Source organism: Saccopteryx leptura, chromosome 12 (assembly GCF_036850995.1).
Source record: "Saccopteryx leptura isolate mSacLep1 chromosome 12, mSacLep1_pri_phased_curated, whole genome shotgun sequence".
NCBI lineage: Eukaryota > Metazoa > Chordata > Mammalia > Chiroptera > Emballonuridae > Saccopteryx > Saccopteryx leptura.
In genome coordinates, this window is record NC_089514.1 from 4,026,578 (window position 1) to 4,039,917 (window position 13,340).

At 57.5% G+C, this 13,340-nt stretch overlaps 1 protein-coding gene across 4 annotated transcripts in view; it reads left to right on the top strand.

Annotated features, from left to right (window-relative positions):
• LOC136383831 (epidermal growth factor receptor) overlaps positions 1-13,340 on the top strand; it is a 152,034-nt gene that overhangs the window by 101,102 nt on the left and 37,592 nt on the right. For all 4 annotated transcript variants that reach the window (XM_066353715.1, XM_066353716.1, XM_066353713.1 and 1 more), the window contains exons 2-8: positions 1,350-1,501; positions 3,204-3,387; positions 5,719-5,853; positions 6,921-6,989; positions 8,150-8,268; positions 8,671-8,812; positions 11,845-11,961. In XM_066353715.1, coding sequence (XP_066209812.1) covers positions 1,350-1,501; positions 3,204-3,387; positions 5,719-5,853; positions 6,921-6,989; positions 8,150-8,268; positions 8,671-8,812; positions 11,845-11,961 — 918 coding nt within the window. The remainder of the gene's footprint in view (positions 1-1,349; positions 1,502-3,203; positions 3,388-5,718; positions 5,854-6,920; positions 6,990-8,149; positions 8,269-8,670; positions 8,813-11,844; positions 11,962-13,340) is intronic.

Consider the following 13,340-nt stretch of genomic DNA (forward strand, 5'->3'; position numbering starts at 1 on the left):
CCTCTCTCGCCCCCGAATTTGAATGACACCACAGAAGGGGAGAAGGTTGGGGGGGGATCCCCATAGAATTCAAGAGGAGGCGAAGATTGCATCATCGTTAATGTGGGAGTCAACGCCCCGGGTTGATTAGGTGGTGTCTGGACACGACACCAAGAAACGGGGGCGGGCAGACAGACGATGCTCGTTGGGCAGTTCTATAAAAGAAGCCTATAAAAGAGCGATGTAAATGTAGGAAGGGGTTCCCGCAGAGAGCCCCCCCCTCGCGCTGACCCTGGCTCCCGCAGTTCCGCTCAAGCACCTGGTACTGCTGTAGCCCTCCCTCTGCAGCCTTGGAAGAACCCGGCCGGTTCGGATCTCCCCTCTGAAGCCAGAGGCCATATTTCTCCACTCCTACCATCATCTTGGTTCAAAGTCGAGACCCTTTACGAGCTCCCCCGCTTCCAAAGCCCCAGCACCTCTTTTGTGATTTGACGCTTGCCTAGACATGCAGCGAGCGAGGCGTGTCAACAGGACGTGATGATCGTCCTCTCCTGGGCTTTGAAATACAGACGACCCCGTGTATTTCCAAGAGTCTGACTTTGTCCTCAGGATGTAGACGTTTTCTTGTAGGAGGTTTGACACCTTCCAACGTTAGGGCGTTGAGTCCGCCAAGGTTGTCCCAGCAAGCCGGGCAACCGTACCGTGTGTAGGGAGGGCAGAGGAACAGCACAGCTGTGGGTTTCTCAGCAGCCGAGTCTGTTTTTCAGTGTATGTTTTCATATTCCTATTTACTAAATCTTACGTAATTAGACCTCTGGTTTATTCTTCCAGGCGGTAGTGGAGAAGAATATTTTTTCATCGCCAGCCGATTGGGGTTCTTTTAACTTACACTCTTAGTCACTGACTTTAGGCTGTCCCAGTGCTGTGATCAGAAAATATTTCCCAGTGTATGTTATGTTTGTAAATAGTCTTTGGACACACATGACGTAGCGTGCATTCTTGTTCATTTTTCTAAAGTAAAAAGTTCATCGTACAATTAACTCGACGTTGTAATTATTTATATGCTCTATACTATATATTTGCTTTACCTACTGATGTTTTTACAGACTGTTTTGTCTTAAAGACTTTTATAGAATGTCTGCTTGACTTTGAACATGTGTACACAGGTTCCGTGCACGGCAGGGATGAGTGCGCCCTTTCATGGGCTGCACCTTATGAAACTTAAACACTCTCTGTCACACTTGCTTTGATCAGAATTAACACTGTCAGTCACTCCAGCACACTGCATTAGTTTGTGAATATTGTTTTTTAGTTTTGCTACCTTACTGGGCATTTCATGGGATCTCTTTTTCTCTCCCCCCACCCCCCAGTTTGCCAAGGCACCAATAACAAGCTGACGCAGCTGGGCACTTTCGAAGACCACTTCCTGAGCCTCCAGCGGATGCTGAATAACTGTGAGGTGGTCCTCGGGAATTTGGAGATCACCTACATGCAAAGAAACTATGACCTCTCCTTCTTGAAGGTCAGTTCAATGAATTTGACTGTCTTACCCAAATATAATAGACGTAAACAGGCAGAGAGAGAGACCTTGGCAGAACTTACCTGCCTGGGCGTGTGTTGGTTTCTGCTAAGGAGGTTACAGGTCCTAGGGAACTTCAGGTGAAAGCGTTATGAGAAGGCCACTTTACCAGCCAGGGTGACATGTACACAGAAGAATATGAAGGAGAAGCGGGCCAGGCTGGCATTCCATAGTCATCACAGACACCAACAGGAGTCTTCTAACCATGACTCCAGTCTTGTCTCCTGAGATACTGGCTCTTCATTTTTAAAAAAAAAAAAAAAAGCTTTGCTTTGAAGCACTTGCCCATTTCCTTGGTGTAAATGCTCCCACCACGGTTGACTTCCAGCTATCAAGAGTTTAACAACCATTTCACAAACGTGCCAAATATTTCTCAATTGGTTCTCACAAGCCAATAGGAGCCTAAGGCTTCAGAGTTGGACAGTCATTGAACTTTGGATGATTGGCCTTCTCCTCCTCCTCCTCCTCCTTCTCCTTCTTCTTCCTCTTCTTTCTTCTTCTTCTTTCTTCCTCCTCCTCTTCTTCTTCTTCCTCTTCCTCTTCCTCTTCCTCCTCCTCCTCCTCCTCTTCTTCCTCTTCTTTCTTCTTCTTCCTTCCTCCTCCTCTTCTTCCTTCTTCTTCTTTTCTTTCTTCTTCTCCTCCTCCTTCTTCTTCTGCTTCTTTTTTTTTTTTGTATTTTTCTGAAGTTGGAAACAGGAGGAAGTCAGACAGACTCCCGCACACGCCCGACCGGGATCCACCCGGCATGCCCACCAGGGGGCGATGCTCTGCCCATCTGGGGCGTCGCTCTGTTGCAACCAGAGCCATTCTAGCGCCTGAGGCAGAGGCCACAGAGCCATTCTCAGCACCCGGGCCAACTTCGCTCCAATGGAGCCTCGGCTGTGGGAGGGGAAGAGAGAGACAGAGAGGAAGGAGAGGGGGAGGGGTAGAGAAGCAGATGGGCGCTTCTCCTGTGTGCCCTGACCGGGAATCGAACCCGGGACTCCTGCACGCCAGGCCAATGCTCTACCACTAAGCCAACCAGTCAGGGCTTCTTCTGCTTCTTATTCTTTTTCCTCCTCCTCCTCCTCCTCCTCTTCTTCTCTTCTTCCTTCTTTTTCTTCCTCTTCCTCCTCCTTCTCCCCTCTGCCTCCTCCTCCTCTCCTCCTCCTCCTTCGTCTTCTTCTCCTTCTTTTTAACGAGAACACAGACAAGACACATACAAAATAAATTAATGCCACATTGCCATTTTCACCTGAGTGTGTTGAACAGCAAGTAAAACGAGAGTCACCACACTGCTAAATAGTCACTGCCCTTCATTGCCGCCAGCAGGCTCGAGCGAGGCACAGCGCAGGGACCACCGAGACCCCCCGTCACCTCCCACACCCTCAGTCGCAGTCACCCGCGTGCTTTACGTCTGTCGACCACACGTGGGCGTGGTTCTGTCAGGTGTCCTGGGCTCCCTGGGCCCACGTGCTTTACGTCTGTCAACCACACGTGGGCGTGGTTCTGTCAGGCGTCCTGGGCTCCCTGGGCCCACGTGCTTTACGTCTGTCAACCACACGTGGGCGTGGTTCTGTCAGGCGTCCTGGGCTCCCTGGGCCCACGCCCCACCCTCGCCAGTCCCGCAGAGGAGAAACACACACGTCCCCGTTTATCTCCCCAGACCATCCAGGAGGTCGCCGGCTACGTGCTCATCGCCCTCAACGTGGTGGAGAGGATTCCCCTGGAAAACCTGCAGATCATCCGGGGAAACGTCCTCTTCGAAAACACCCACGCCTTGTCGGTCCTGTCCAACTACGGAGCGAACAAGACGGGTCTGCGGGAGCTGCCCATGAGGAACCTGCAGGGTGAGAGGCGGGGGCCCCGGGGGGACGGCTGGCTGTCCCCTGCAGAGAGCGGCTCGGGTGGGACCCGGCCAACCCGCCCCTTCCCGACCGAACGCCACTCAAGGAGAGGGTGCTCACTCGTCCACGACAAAGGCAGCGTGTGCCGGCCGTGTGCAGGGTGCAGCAGGTGGACGTTACTGGGGAGGACGGTGAACACAGAGACGGGGAGGGAAGATGGAAGTTGGGTACCCGTCACCCTGTGTTCCTGGAAAAATATCCGGGGAGTCAGTAAGATATGGGACAGGCTCTGGGAAGAAGAGAGAGTGTGACCGGACGTCTTGTGCCGAGGGAGTGAGCAAGTGCCAGTCTCTTCACCTGGGCCTCGACCCCTCGTGGAGACTGTTCGCAGAGGAAGGGCGTTCTGCGGGAAGCTATGTTTACATTCGGGTGAGGAATGAAGGCGTTCCAGGGGGAGACTGGATTTTTGTGACTAGGACAGTGTGAGGGTCCTGTGACAGGGACCTGTGCAAGGTGACTAACGATAGGAAGTTGATGATTTTTTTTTTTTTCCAAATCAAAGATAACGATGACTGTGCCCTCGCTATGTGGCAGGTGTGGTGGCGGGCACAGTCAGTCGGTCACTTCAGTGAATGCTACAGCCTTTCTTCACAGCCCCGGCTCCACCTCTCACCAGGCAGACACCCTGGAGGTGTTCGCTCTGTGTCCCAGGGTCCTCCTCTGCAGAAATATGGTTAAGGGTGGTCATTCTCGTCCTCGGGCCGTTGAGAGAAACCCCGTGAATGACTGCAGAGAAAGCACTTAGGCTCCATTTCCGTTCTTAGCGTTATTTCTGTTGTTGTTAGTGACGTTGTATAAACTCCAGGTAACGTCATTAAGCAGTTCTTGGGTGTGAGTTATTTGTCAGGTGTTAGATATCGTTACTGATGGCTAGCCCAGGGCCTGCCCCACGTGAGCAGTCATGAAACGCTGGAAATACACATAGAAGAAGGGCCGCCCCCCCAGTCACCTCCTTCTCTTCTCTGATGCCAGGCGAGGCCCCCAGATCTCTGCGCCTTGCCGCTTCCCTTTCCCTCACACGTGCCGATGGCTGGTGTCCTCTCGGGCCCCACCTCAGCCTTCCCTCTGGGCACCCCCGTCTGTCGCCCTAATTGTCACAGCAGCCTCGACGCCCCTGTTGGGTGTTTCTAGTTCTGACCGGTCATCAGAGTCCTGTGCACCTGACTCTGCCCTGCCCGCCCTCCCTCCCGTGTGCGTGCTTTCGTGTCACTGACCTGCTGTCACCTCTGCCTGTCAGCCCAGAGCTCCACAGCCTGGCCCTTCCCAACCCCCTGGCCCGCCCTGGCTATTCCGTGAGTCTCCGCTCTCCGTCTGGTCTGCCTCAAGCCCACCCACTGTCCGTCCCTCTGTCTGCTCCTGTCCACGTCCCGGAAGTATCCTTCTTTCCGACAGCCTCTGAGATCTTCTGGGGGGGGAGCCTTCCTTTTCCACATGGGGACTTGGTGCACAGGGCACCCCCATGCCCTGCCCATGGGGTGTTGGGCACTATGGCTGTACCTGCATTTACAATACAGTCCCAGGGCCGCGGTGAGGACACACAGCACGTAAACCATGTGCCATGTCCTCTGGTGAGCATGTGCTCGCCACCTACGTGCCGTCTCCTCGGCCTGTCCGTCCTCGGTGAGAAGTCCACCGAGCCGCCTCACCCTGGTGGACCCCACGACCCTCTCCACAGTGTTCTGTGCGCACAGGTCACTCAGCGAAGGTGACATCTCGCGTCACGGGTGCCGCCCTCTCCCCTTGCCCTGGCTCGATGCTCCGTGATCCCCCTAATTCTTCACGCCCCGTCCCTCCTCCCTGGGAAGCAGCCGCTCCGTCCGCTACGCCTGCCTTTGCGCTCCTGGTGTGCGTCCCGCCCCGTCCCGACCTCACACACACAGAGTCTTCTCGGTCCTGGTCACCCTTGCACCCCTTTCTCCACGGAAAGGCTCCGAAGGCTCTCAGAGCGTCACCGCCCGCCCCTGGTGTTCCGTCAGCGATGCTGTGTCCGCCGACTCACACATCCGCCTCCTTCCGCCCGTCGTTCCCCATTCTGGACGCACACTGACCCAAAGTCCAGCTCAGGGGAACTCCAGACCCCCCCACGGCCCTGTCCTCGACGTGTCCTCCACCTGCGCCCCCCCACTGAAGTTCTCTGTGTGTGTGTGGGGGGGTGTCTCCTGGCGCATTGCCAGCTTTCTAGCAGGACGCGGCGGGAACGGTGGGCACACCTGCCGGGTGAGAGGGGCGCGTGGGGAGCGGGCGCGGTGCTCACGGGGCTCCTCTCGCACGCAGAGATCCTGCAGGGCGCCGTGCGCTTCAACAACAACCCCGCCCTCTGCAACATGGAGACCGTCCAGTGGCAGGACATCGTGGACAGCAGCTTCCTGAGCAACATGTCGATGGACTTTCAGAACCACTCCGGCACCTGTGAGTGCCCCACAGACGCCTGCCCCGCCTCCCGGGCTGGGGGGTGGTGGTGAGGGGGGGGCCCCCAGCATCGAGGTTGTGCCCTCCACCCCAGGGGGGCGGTCATACACACTGTCCGTCGTCATCACAACGGGCTGTCCTGGTTCCACCCCCGCTTGGTGTACATACCATCGGCCCCTCAGTTGGAAATCTGAATTCTGCCCGGGACAAAATTCTTTCTGACTGTGGGAGACTTGCGGACACCCACTAATGCCTTTCAAGTTGTCGTGTCTCCGCAGTGACGGACAGCTGTGGGGCTGACCTCGTCTCACCAGATCTGGGGGGGGGGGGTCAGCCCGCCCTCCGTCTGCAGCTAGAACACTGTGGCCTTCAGACGGCGCAGTGCTGAGAAAGAGAAAAATACAGATAACGGGAACGGACGCCTTTGCAGCTGCAGTTTGTGGCTGTCACTGACGAAGGCTGTGGAAATGGACTGGTCAGTTAGAAGAAGTGTCCATGGGCAGCAGCTTGCCAGTTCACAGCGGAGGTTTCAGACCGTCCCCAAAGCGAGGCGGCACACGGTGGACGCTTCGCCCTCTGAGCGGGAGCTTGTGCCTCTCTCTGGCTAAGAGCCCAGGGGCTTTTATTTACAAGACCCCAACTCCCCAGGATGACTGACCCACACCCGGCCCCTCGCGACTGGACGTAGGAAGTACGTCCTGGGCACATGCCGGCCCCACCGGAGTAGATCCTCTTAATGTTACTGTGAGAGATGCTGGGACGTTCTCCAAGCCCAAAGCAAAGTTGATGTCTGGACCTTGCAGCCCGTGTAAATCCCAGTTGTTTTGTGGCCTGTGACACACTGGTCATCCCTCTCGGCCTCAGTTTCCCAGGCTGAGTCCATCCCAGTATGTGGTTCAGCTTTTCTGTGGTGGTGGTTTTCTGAGGCGAGTCTAGGAGGTCATCTCCCCGGCAGACCGACCGGGAGTAAGAGATTGGGGGGCTCTTTCTTGTTCCCGCGCTCCCCACACATCCTCCCTCTGCCCTTTCACCACGACACGAATTTAACTGCCGTCTTCATATCTCAGGTCAAAAGTGTGACCCCAGCTGTCCCCACGGAAGCTGTTGGGGTTCAGGGAAGGAGAACTGTCAGAAACGTAAGTCCGTGAGGGGACCTCAAATGGGTGCCCCCTCCTCCCGCACACGTAGCTGCTTCTGATGGGCTCTCCTTCCGAAGCTCCTGAAAGCACTCTGTGTGTGTGTGTGTGTGTGTGTGTGTGTGTGTGTGTGACAGAGACAGAGACAGAGAGAGGGACAGACAAATAGGAAGGGAGAGAGATGAGAGGCATCAGTTCTTCGTTGCAGCACCTTAGTTGTTCATGGATTGCTTTCTCACATGTGCCTTGACCAGGGAGTCTATAGCAGAGCAAGTGACCTCTTGCTCAAGCCAGTGACCTTGGGCTCAAGCTGGTGAGCCTTGCTCAAACCAGATGAGTCCTCCTGGGTCCTCCATGTCCCAGTCCAATGCTCTATGCATTGCGCCACTGCCTGGTCAGGCCCAAAAGCACTCTTGATTAAATGGCCAGACATCTGCAGTCTTATGAGTGACAGGCCTGCAACTCTCCCTGCCAGCGGTCATTCCAGCGGGAGCTATTTGGGGCACTTGAGCCGCTCGGTCATAAACAAGTGACCGTCAGCCACCAGGTGCCAGCTGTGCCCTCGGAACGGTACGCTGGGCGGGTCTCCCTGGGAACGGTAGGCTTGTCTGCCCACCCATTCCCCCTTGCTGTGGGGACCCCGCTATGTAGAAGCACCACCCACTTTTTCCGAGAGGGTTTTTCTGGGAGAATCTCAGGACAAGAGCACAGGCGGCCCAGGAAGCTGGGGACAAGACACGGCAGGCTAACAGCTGGCCGCCCCTGCACAGGCCATGTGACTGTGGCGTCCTGCTAGACATTGCTTCCTGGCTGGCGTCTGTGTCGTTTCTGTATGCTTTCCTATCCCCCCAAAACTCAGTTCTAACGAGTACCTAATTATTGAGCAGGTCTACACGTCCAGACTTCTATCTGGTCAGTTCTGCTAAGTGATTAAAAACAAGCGGGAGAAACAGAGGCACCCCCAAGGAGAGTCCTGACTGGATTGAATCCGGTGGCACCCGGATGCAGTCTGGGGACTGGAACGAGCCCCGGGATCTCGAAGTCCCTCCCTCGGTTCACGTTTTCACGCCCCGTTTGCAAGGGCTCTGGGCGGTCCCTGGGACGTGACCTTTCCACCCTCCCGGCTCTTCCGCTCACACGTCCATCTGCCCCCTTTTCAGTGACCAAGATCATCTGTGCCCAGCAGTGTTCCGGGCGCTGCCGGGGCAAGTCCCCCAGCGACTGCTGCCACAACCAGTGCGCCGCGGGCTGCACGGGTCCCCGCGAGAGCGACTGCCTGGTAAGACCCGCCTCCCGCAGCCTCCCGGGGGGCTTCAGCCCGCAGGTGCCGGGTGCCGTCCCCGAACCCAGCCACTGTGGGCAGCTCCGTGTGGGAGGGACGTCCCCACTGGCTTTGGGGACTTGGGCAAATCCTCTGCCCGTCTGGCCTCGGCTTCCTCACCTGACACTGATGGTAACAGAATACCTCTGCACCACGTGGTCTGAATGACGTCACGTCCGTGGCCTCCGTTCCGAGGCCCTGGGCACAGAATGGGCACTGAATACGGACCGCGAGTGGGTCCGCACGACGGGCTCCTCTGGGGTGGCAGCCCCGTCCCCGTTTTGTGTGATGGCCCCCGAGCATATTATCTTATATGTCCCCCATGTCTATATTTATATATGGATATTTTTTTTAATACAGGTCTGCCGCAAGTTCCGGGACGAAGCCACGTGCAAGGACACCTGCCCGCCCCTCATGCTGTACAACCCCACCACCTACCAGATGGACGTCAACCCGGAGGGGAAGTACAGCTTTGGCGCCACCTGTGTGAAGAAATGTCCCCGTGAGTGCCCCCCACGGGGACCCCGTCATCCTTGGGCGTCGGTTTCCCCGGGTGTTTCCCGTTGGGCCCTCGAGCCCCCATCGCGCGCGGGCCGTCTTTGGTCACTGCTCGCCTCGTGCTCTTTGGTCACTGTGCTCGCCTCGTGCTCTTTGGTCACTGCTCGCCTCGTGCTCTTTGGTCACTGCGCTCGCCTCGTGCTCTTTGGTCACTGCTCGCCTCGTGCTCTTTGGTCACTGCGCTCGCCTCGTGCTCTTTGGTCACTGCTCGCCTCGTGCTCTTTGGTCACTGTGCTCGCCTCGTGCTCTTTGGTCACTGTGCTCGCCTCGTGCTCTTTGGTCACTGCGCTCGCCTCGTGCTCTTTGGTCACTGCGCTCGCCTCGTGCTCTTTGGTCACTGTGCTCGCCTCGTGCTCTTTGGTCACTGTGCTCGCCTCGTGCTCTTTGGTCACTGTGCTCGCCTCGTGCTCTTTGGTCACTGTGCTCGCCTCGTGCTCTTTGGTCACTGTGCTCGCCTCGTGCTCTTTGGTCACTGTGCTCGCCTCGTGCTCTTTGGTCACTGTGCTCGCCTCGTGCTCTTTGGTCACTGTGCTCGCCTCGTGCTCTTTGGTCACGGCGCTCGCCTCGTGCTCTTTGGTCATTGCTCGCCTCGTGCTCTTTGGTCACTGTGCTCGCCTCGTGCTCTTTGGTCACTGCTCGCCTCGTGCTCTTTGGTCACTGCGCTCGCCTCGTGCTCTTTGGTCACTGCTCGCCTCGTGCTCTTTGGTCACTGCGCTCGCCTCGTGCTCTTTGGTCACTGCTCGCCTCGTGCTCTTTGGTCACTGCTCGCCTCGTGCTCTTTGGTCACGGTGCTCGCCTCGTGCTCTTTGGTCACTGTGCTCGCCTCGTGCTCTTTGGTCACTGTGCTCGCCTCGTGCTCTTTGGTCACTGTGCTCGCCTCGTGCTCTTTGGTCACTGTGCTCGCCTCGTGCTCTTTGGTCACTGTGCTCGCCTCGTGCTCTTTGGTCACTGTGCTCGCCTCGTGCTCTTTGGTCACTGTGCTCGCCTCGTGCTCTTTGGTCATTGCTCGCCTCGTGCTCTTTGGTCACTGTGCTCGCCTCGTGCTCTTTGGTCACTGTGCTCGCCTCGTGCTCTTTGGTCATTGCTCGCCTCGTGCTCTTTGGTCACTGTGCTCGCCTCGTGCTCTTTGGTCACGGTGCTCGCCTCGTGCTCTTTGGTCACTGCTCGCCTCGTGCTCTTTGGTCACTGCTCGCCTCGTGCTCTTTGGTCACTGCTCGCCTCGTGCTCTTTGGTCACTGCGCTCGCCTCGTGCTCTTTGGTCACTGCTCGCCTCGTGCTCTTTGGTCACTGTGCTCGCCTCGTGCTCTTTGGTCACTGCTCGCCTCGTGCTCTTTGGTCACGGTGCTCGCCTCGTGCTCTTTGGTCACTGCGCTCGCCTCGTGCTCTTTGGTCACGGTGCTCGCCTCGTGCTCTTTGGTCACTGTGCTCGCCTCGTGCTCTTTGGTCACGGTGCTCGCCTCGTGCTCTTTGGTCACGGTGCTCGCCTCGTGCTCAGGCACCTGACCGGGGGCCCGTCCGCGTGCGGGTGACAGGCGGCGGCTGCTTCTCCGGTCGCCGGCGTGTCTCGTGCCGGTGCGGCCAGGACAGGACACACGTCTGTGGTGCAGTCCCTGGAACCGAGGGCCCGCTGGGGTCAGCCGAAATGGTCGGCTGTCTGAGGGCGCAGACCCACGGCCACTGGGCCGTTTTGACCGTTTGGTTCTCGAACCAAACAGGCGTTTAATAATCCCCAAGGAGGGAGTGTGTCTGAAGGCCTGCCCGCGTGAGCGGGATTCGTTCCGGGAGAGGTTGAGCCTCTCAGGAGAACTGTGGGGGCGGCGGGGAGAGGGTCCGTGTGTCGCCCCGTTTTCACTGCTGGGTTCTGCTCCTCTGCGTTTGTCCTGTACCGGTGGCTCCCGTGTTTATGGAAGGGGGGACGTCGATATTTTCCGACTAGAGGAAGCACAGAGCTGTCTCACAAATGAGCATTAGAAACCATTCTTGATTTCCCAGAGTGGAGATGAACCGTCAAAAAACAAAAAAATTCCTTAAAACAATGACAAGGGACATTTTTTTTGCCCTGCCAGATTTGTCGAGATGAAAAGTTTTAAGTTCTGTGCAAAAAAAAAAAAAAAAAAAAAGGTAAACAAATAACACACGGATAGGAGTCCTAAGCCCCGGTGAAGTCAATGACAGAGAGAGAGAAAAATCTGTCACGAGGGTGACACCAGATCTCCTCTTGGAGAGAGAGGGCTGGACACAGGCCGTTTGAAACACACAGGAGAACACACCGAGCCTGAGAGCACACAGCCCTCCGGTCTGTGAGGGACACATGACAGAGGGGCCAGGACTATGGCTGAGGGGCTATGTGGGAAAGTCCACAGCAGGAGCACAGAGAGCTCCTGAAGAGTGTTCACGCCTGTGTGACTATGAGCCCCCCGTCCCTCACTTCAAGGGCGGGGGGCCGGCGAGGAGGACAGGGCTGATGCACCCGGCTGGACACAGACCGGCCGGTCCGAGCATCCCCAGCCAGGCCGCAGAGGACCGGCCGCACCGGGCCGGCGGGCAGCGGCCCCGAGAATCCAGTGGGACCCCCAGGGTGGCAGCGTTGATGAACGAGGCGTCTATGTTTAGGTTCGCGTGTTTGTGATAAATATTCTAGCTTTAGTCTCAAGTCTGGAAGGTAGAAACCTCACCCAGAGTTACACGAGCTGTGAAGCGGTGTTTCAAGCTGGGGAGTGACCGCGATGTTTCCTCTCGAGCCCGCCCCGTTCCCCACCTGTCACCCAGAGGGTTTGCTTTCCGGATCGCTGTCTGGAAAGCTTATTAAAACTCTCCAACGCGACGCATTCTCTTTGTCCTTCAAACAAACAAAACTAGAGGATCAGGGGCGCTTTTCATCGGCCCCATTTCGGGAGGGGCCCGAGCCCCAGAGACACCTGGTGCTGCTTTCATCACCTGCCTCTTGTTGTGTTCCCCCCCCCCCGCCCACCCCAGGGAACTACGTGGTGACAGACCACGGGTCCTGCGTCCGGGCCTGCAACGCCGACAGCTACGAGGTGGAGGAGGACGGCGTCCGCAAGTGCAAAAAGTGTGAAGGGCCCTGTCGCAAAGGTAGGAGCCCGCCGGCCCCAGACGCGGCTTCCTGGGTGGGGTGGGGGCCGGGGGTTGGGGGCTGGGCTCTCCCGCGCCTGCCAGGCTGCTCGGGTGGGGTGGGGGCCGGGGGCTGGGGCTGGGGCCGGGCTCTCCCGCGCCTGCCAGGCTGCTCGGGTGGGGTGGGGGCCGGGGGTTGGGGGCTGGGCTCTCCCGCGCCTGCCAGGCTGCTCAGGGCCACGCAGATGCGATCTGAGTGAACCTCTCCCCCTGGGCCCAGAAGCGAGTTCCGTCCTCTCTGCCCCCCCTGTCCTTGGAGCCTCCTCAAGGCCAGCCCGTCTCTAGCTGCTGTTTTCTGTCTCTCTCATTGTGGACATTTCCAAACACCCCCACACGGCACCCCGATGGCACCGTGAACCTCCACACGCCCTTCACACAGAGTCCCCGGCATTGAACCCTCTGCCACACCGCCCTCAGGGTCTCCGTGCTTGTGGGTCGGGGCGTCCATGCGTGTACCTGTCCCCTGAGCCACGTCGTAACCACGGCAGTCGTGTTCCGTGTCCCCCGGCACAGGGCAGCTCCCCTTCCCCACTGCCGGGGGGCCCCCTAAGCGGCGGGAGACAGCTGCCCGCAGCACCCACTCGCCCCTCCTTCCCAGCACTGGGGTTCCTTTAAACACCATCCCACCGTCCCAGGGAGTCACTTCCGGCCGTTGGCCCACCCAGAATCCAACCACGGCTCATGGGATCCGTTCGGATAGCCTGTCCCCGTGCCTCGTTGATCGAGAACCATTTGTCGCCTGGCCTGTGGTGGCGCAGGGGTTAGAGCCTCGACCTGGAACGCTGAGGTTGCCGGTTAGAAACCCTGGGCCTGCCCGGTCAAGGCACATACAACAAAGCAAATGATGAGCAACTACGAGGTGGTACTTCTCACTCCACCCTCCCTCTCTCCTCTTTGTAAAATCAATAAATATAATCTTTAAAAAAGGAAGAAGAGCCATTCACCGGCACTCCCCTATTTTCCTTCTCTGTCCCCCAACCTGAGGTGGTGACAGTCAGTCTAGGCCAGGTGTGCAGGAAATGCAGGTGACATTTGAGATGGAAATTCAGGAGTGGATAGAAATTAATAATCAAGCTCAGAGTGTGGAAAGGGCCACTGGAGACTAATGTAACCACAGGACGCAGATCAAAGCGTCTGCCTTGCGTCCACACCGTGGAAGAGAAGCGATTTCACCGCCTGATGAAAGTTCTTAGCGTATTCCCTGCGAGGTCACCGCAGACAGCAATGAAGAAGTCATGCTTGTGAATCGTGTTCATGACAGGACAGGTGTGCCCAGCACCAGACATGGGGGCAGGCAGGACAACAGACCAGCTACACATCTAGTGTGACCCCAACCCTGC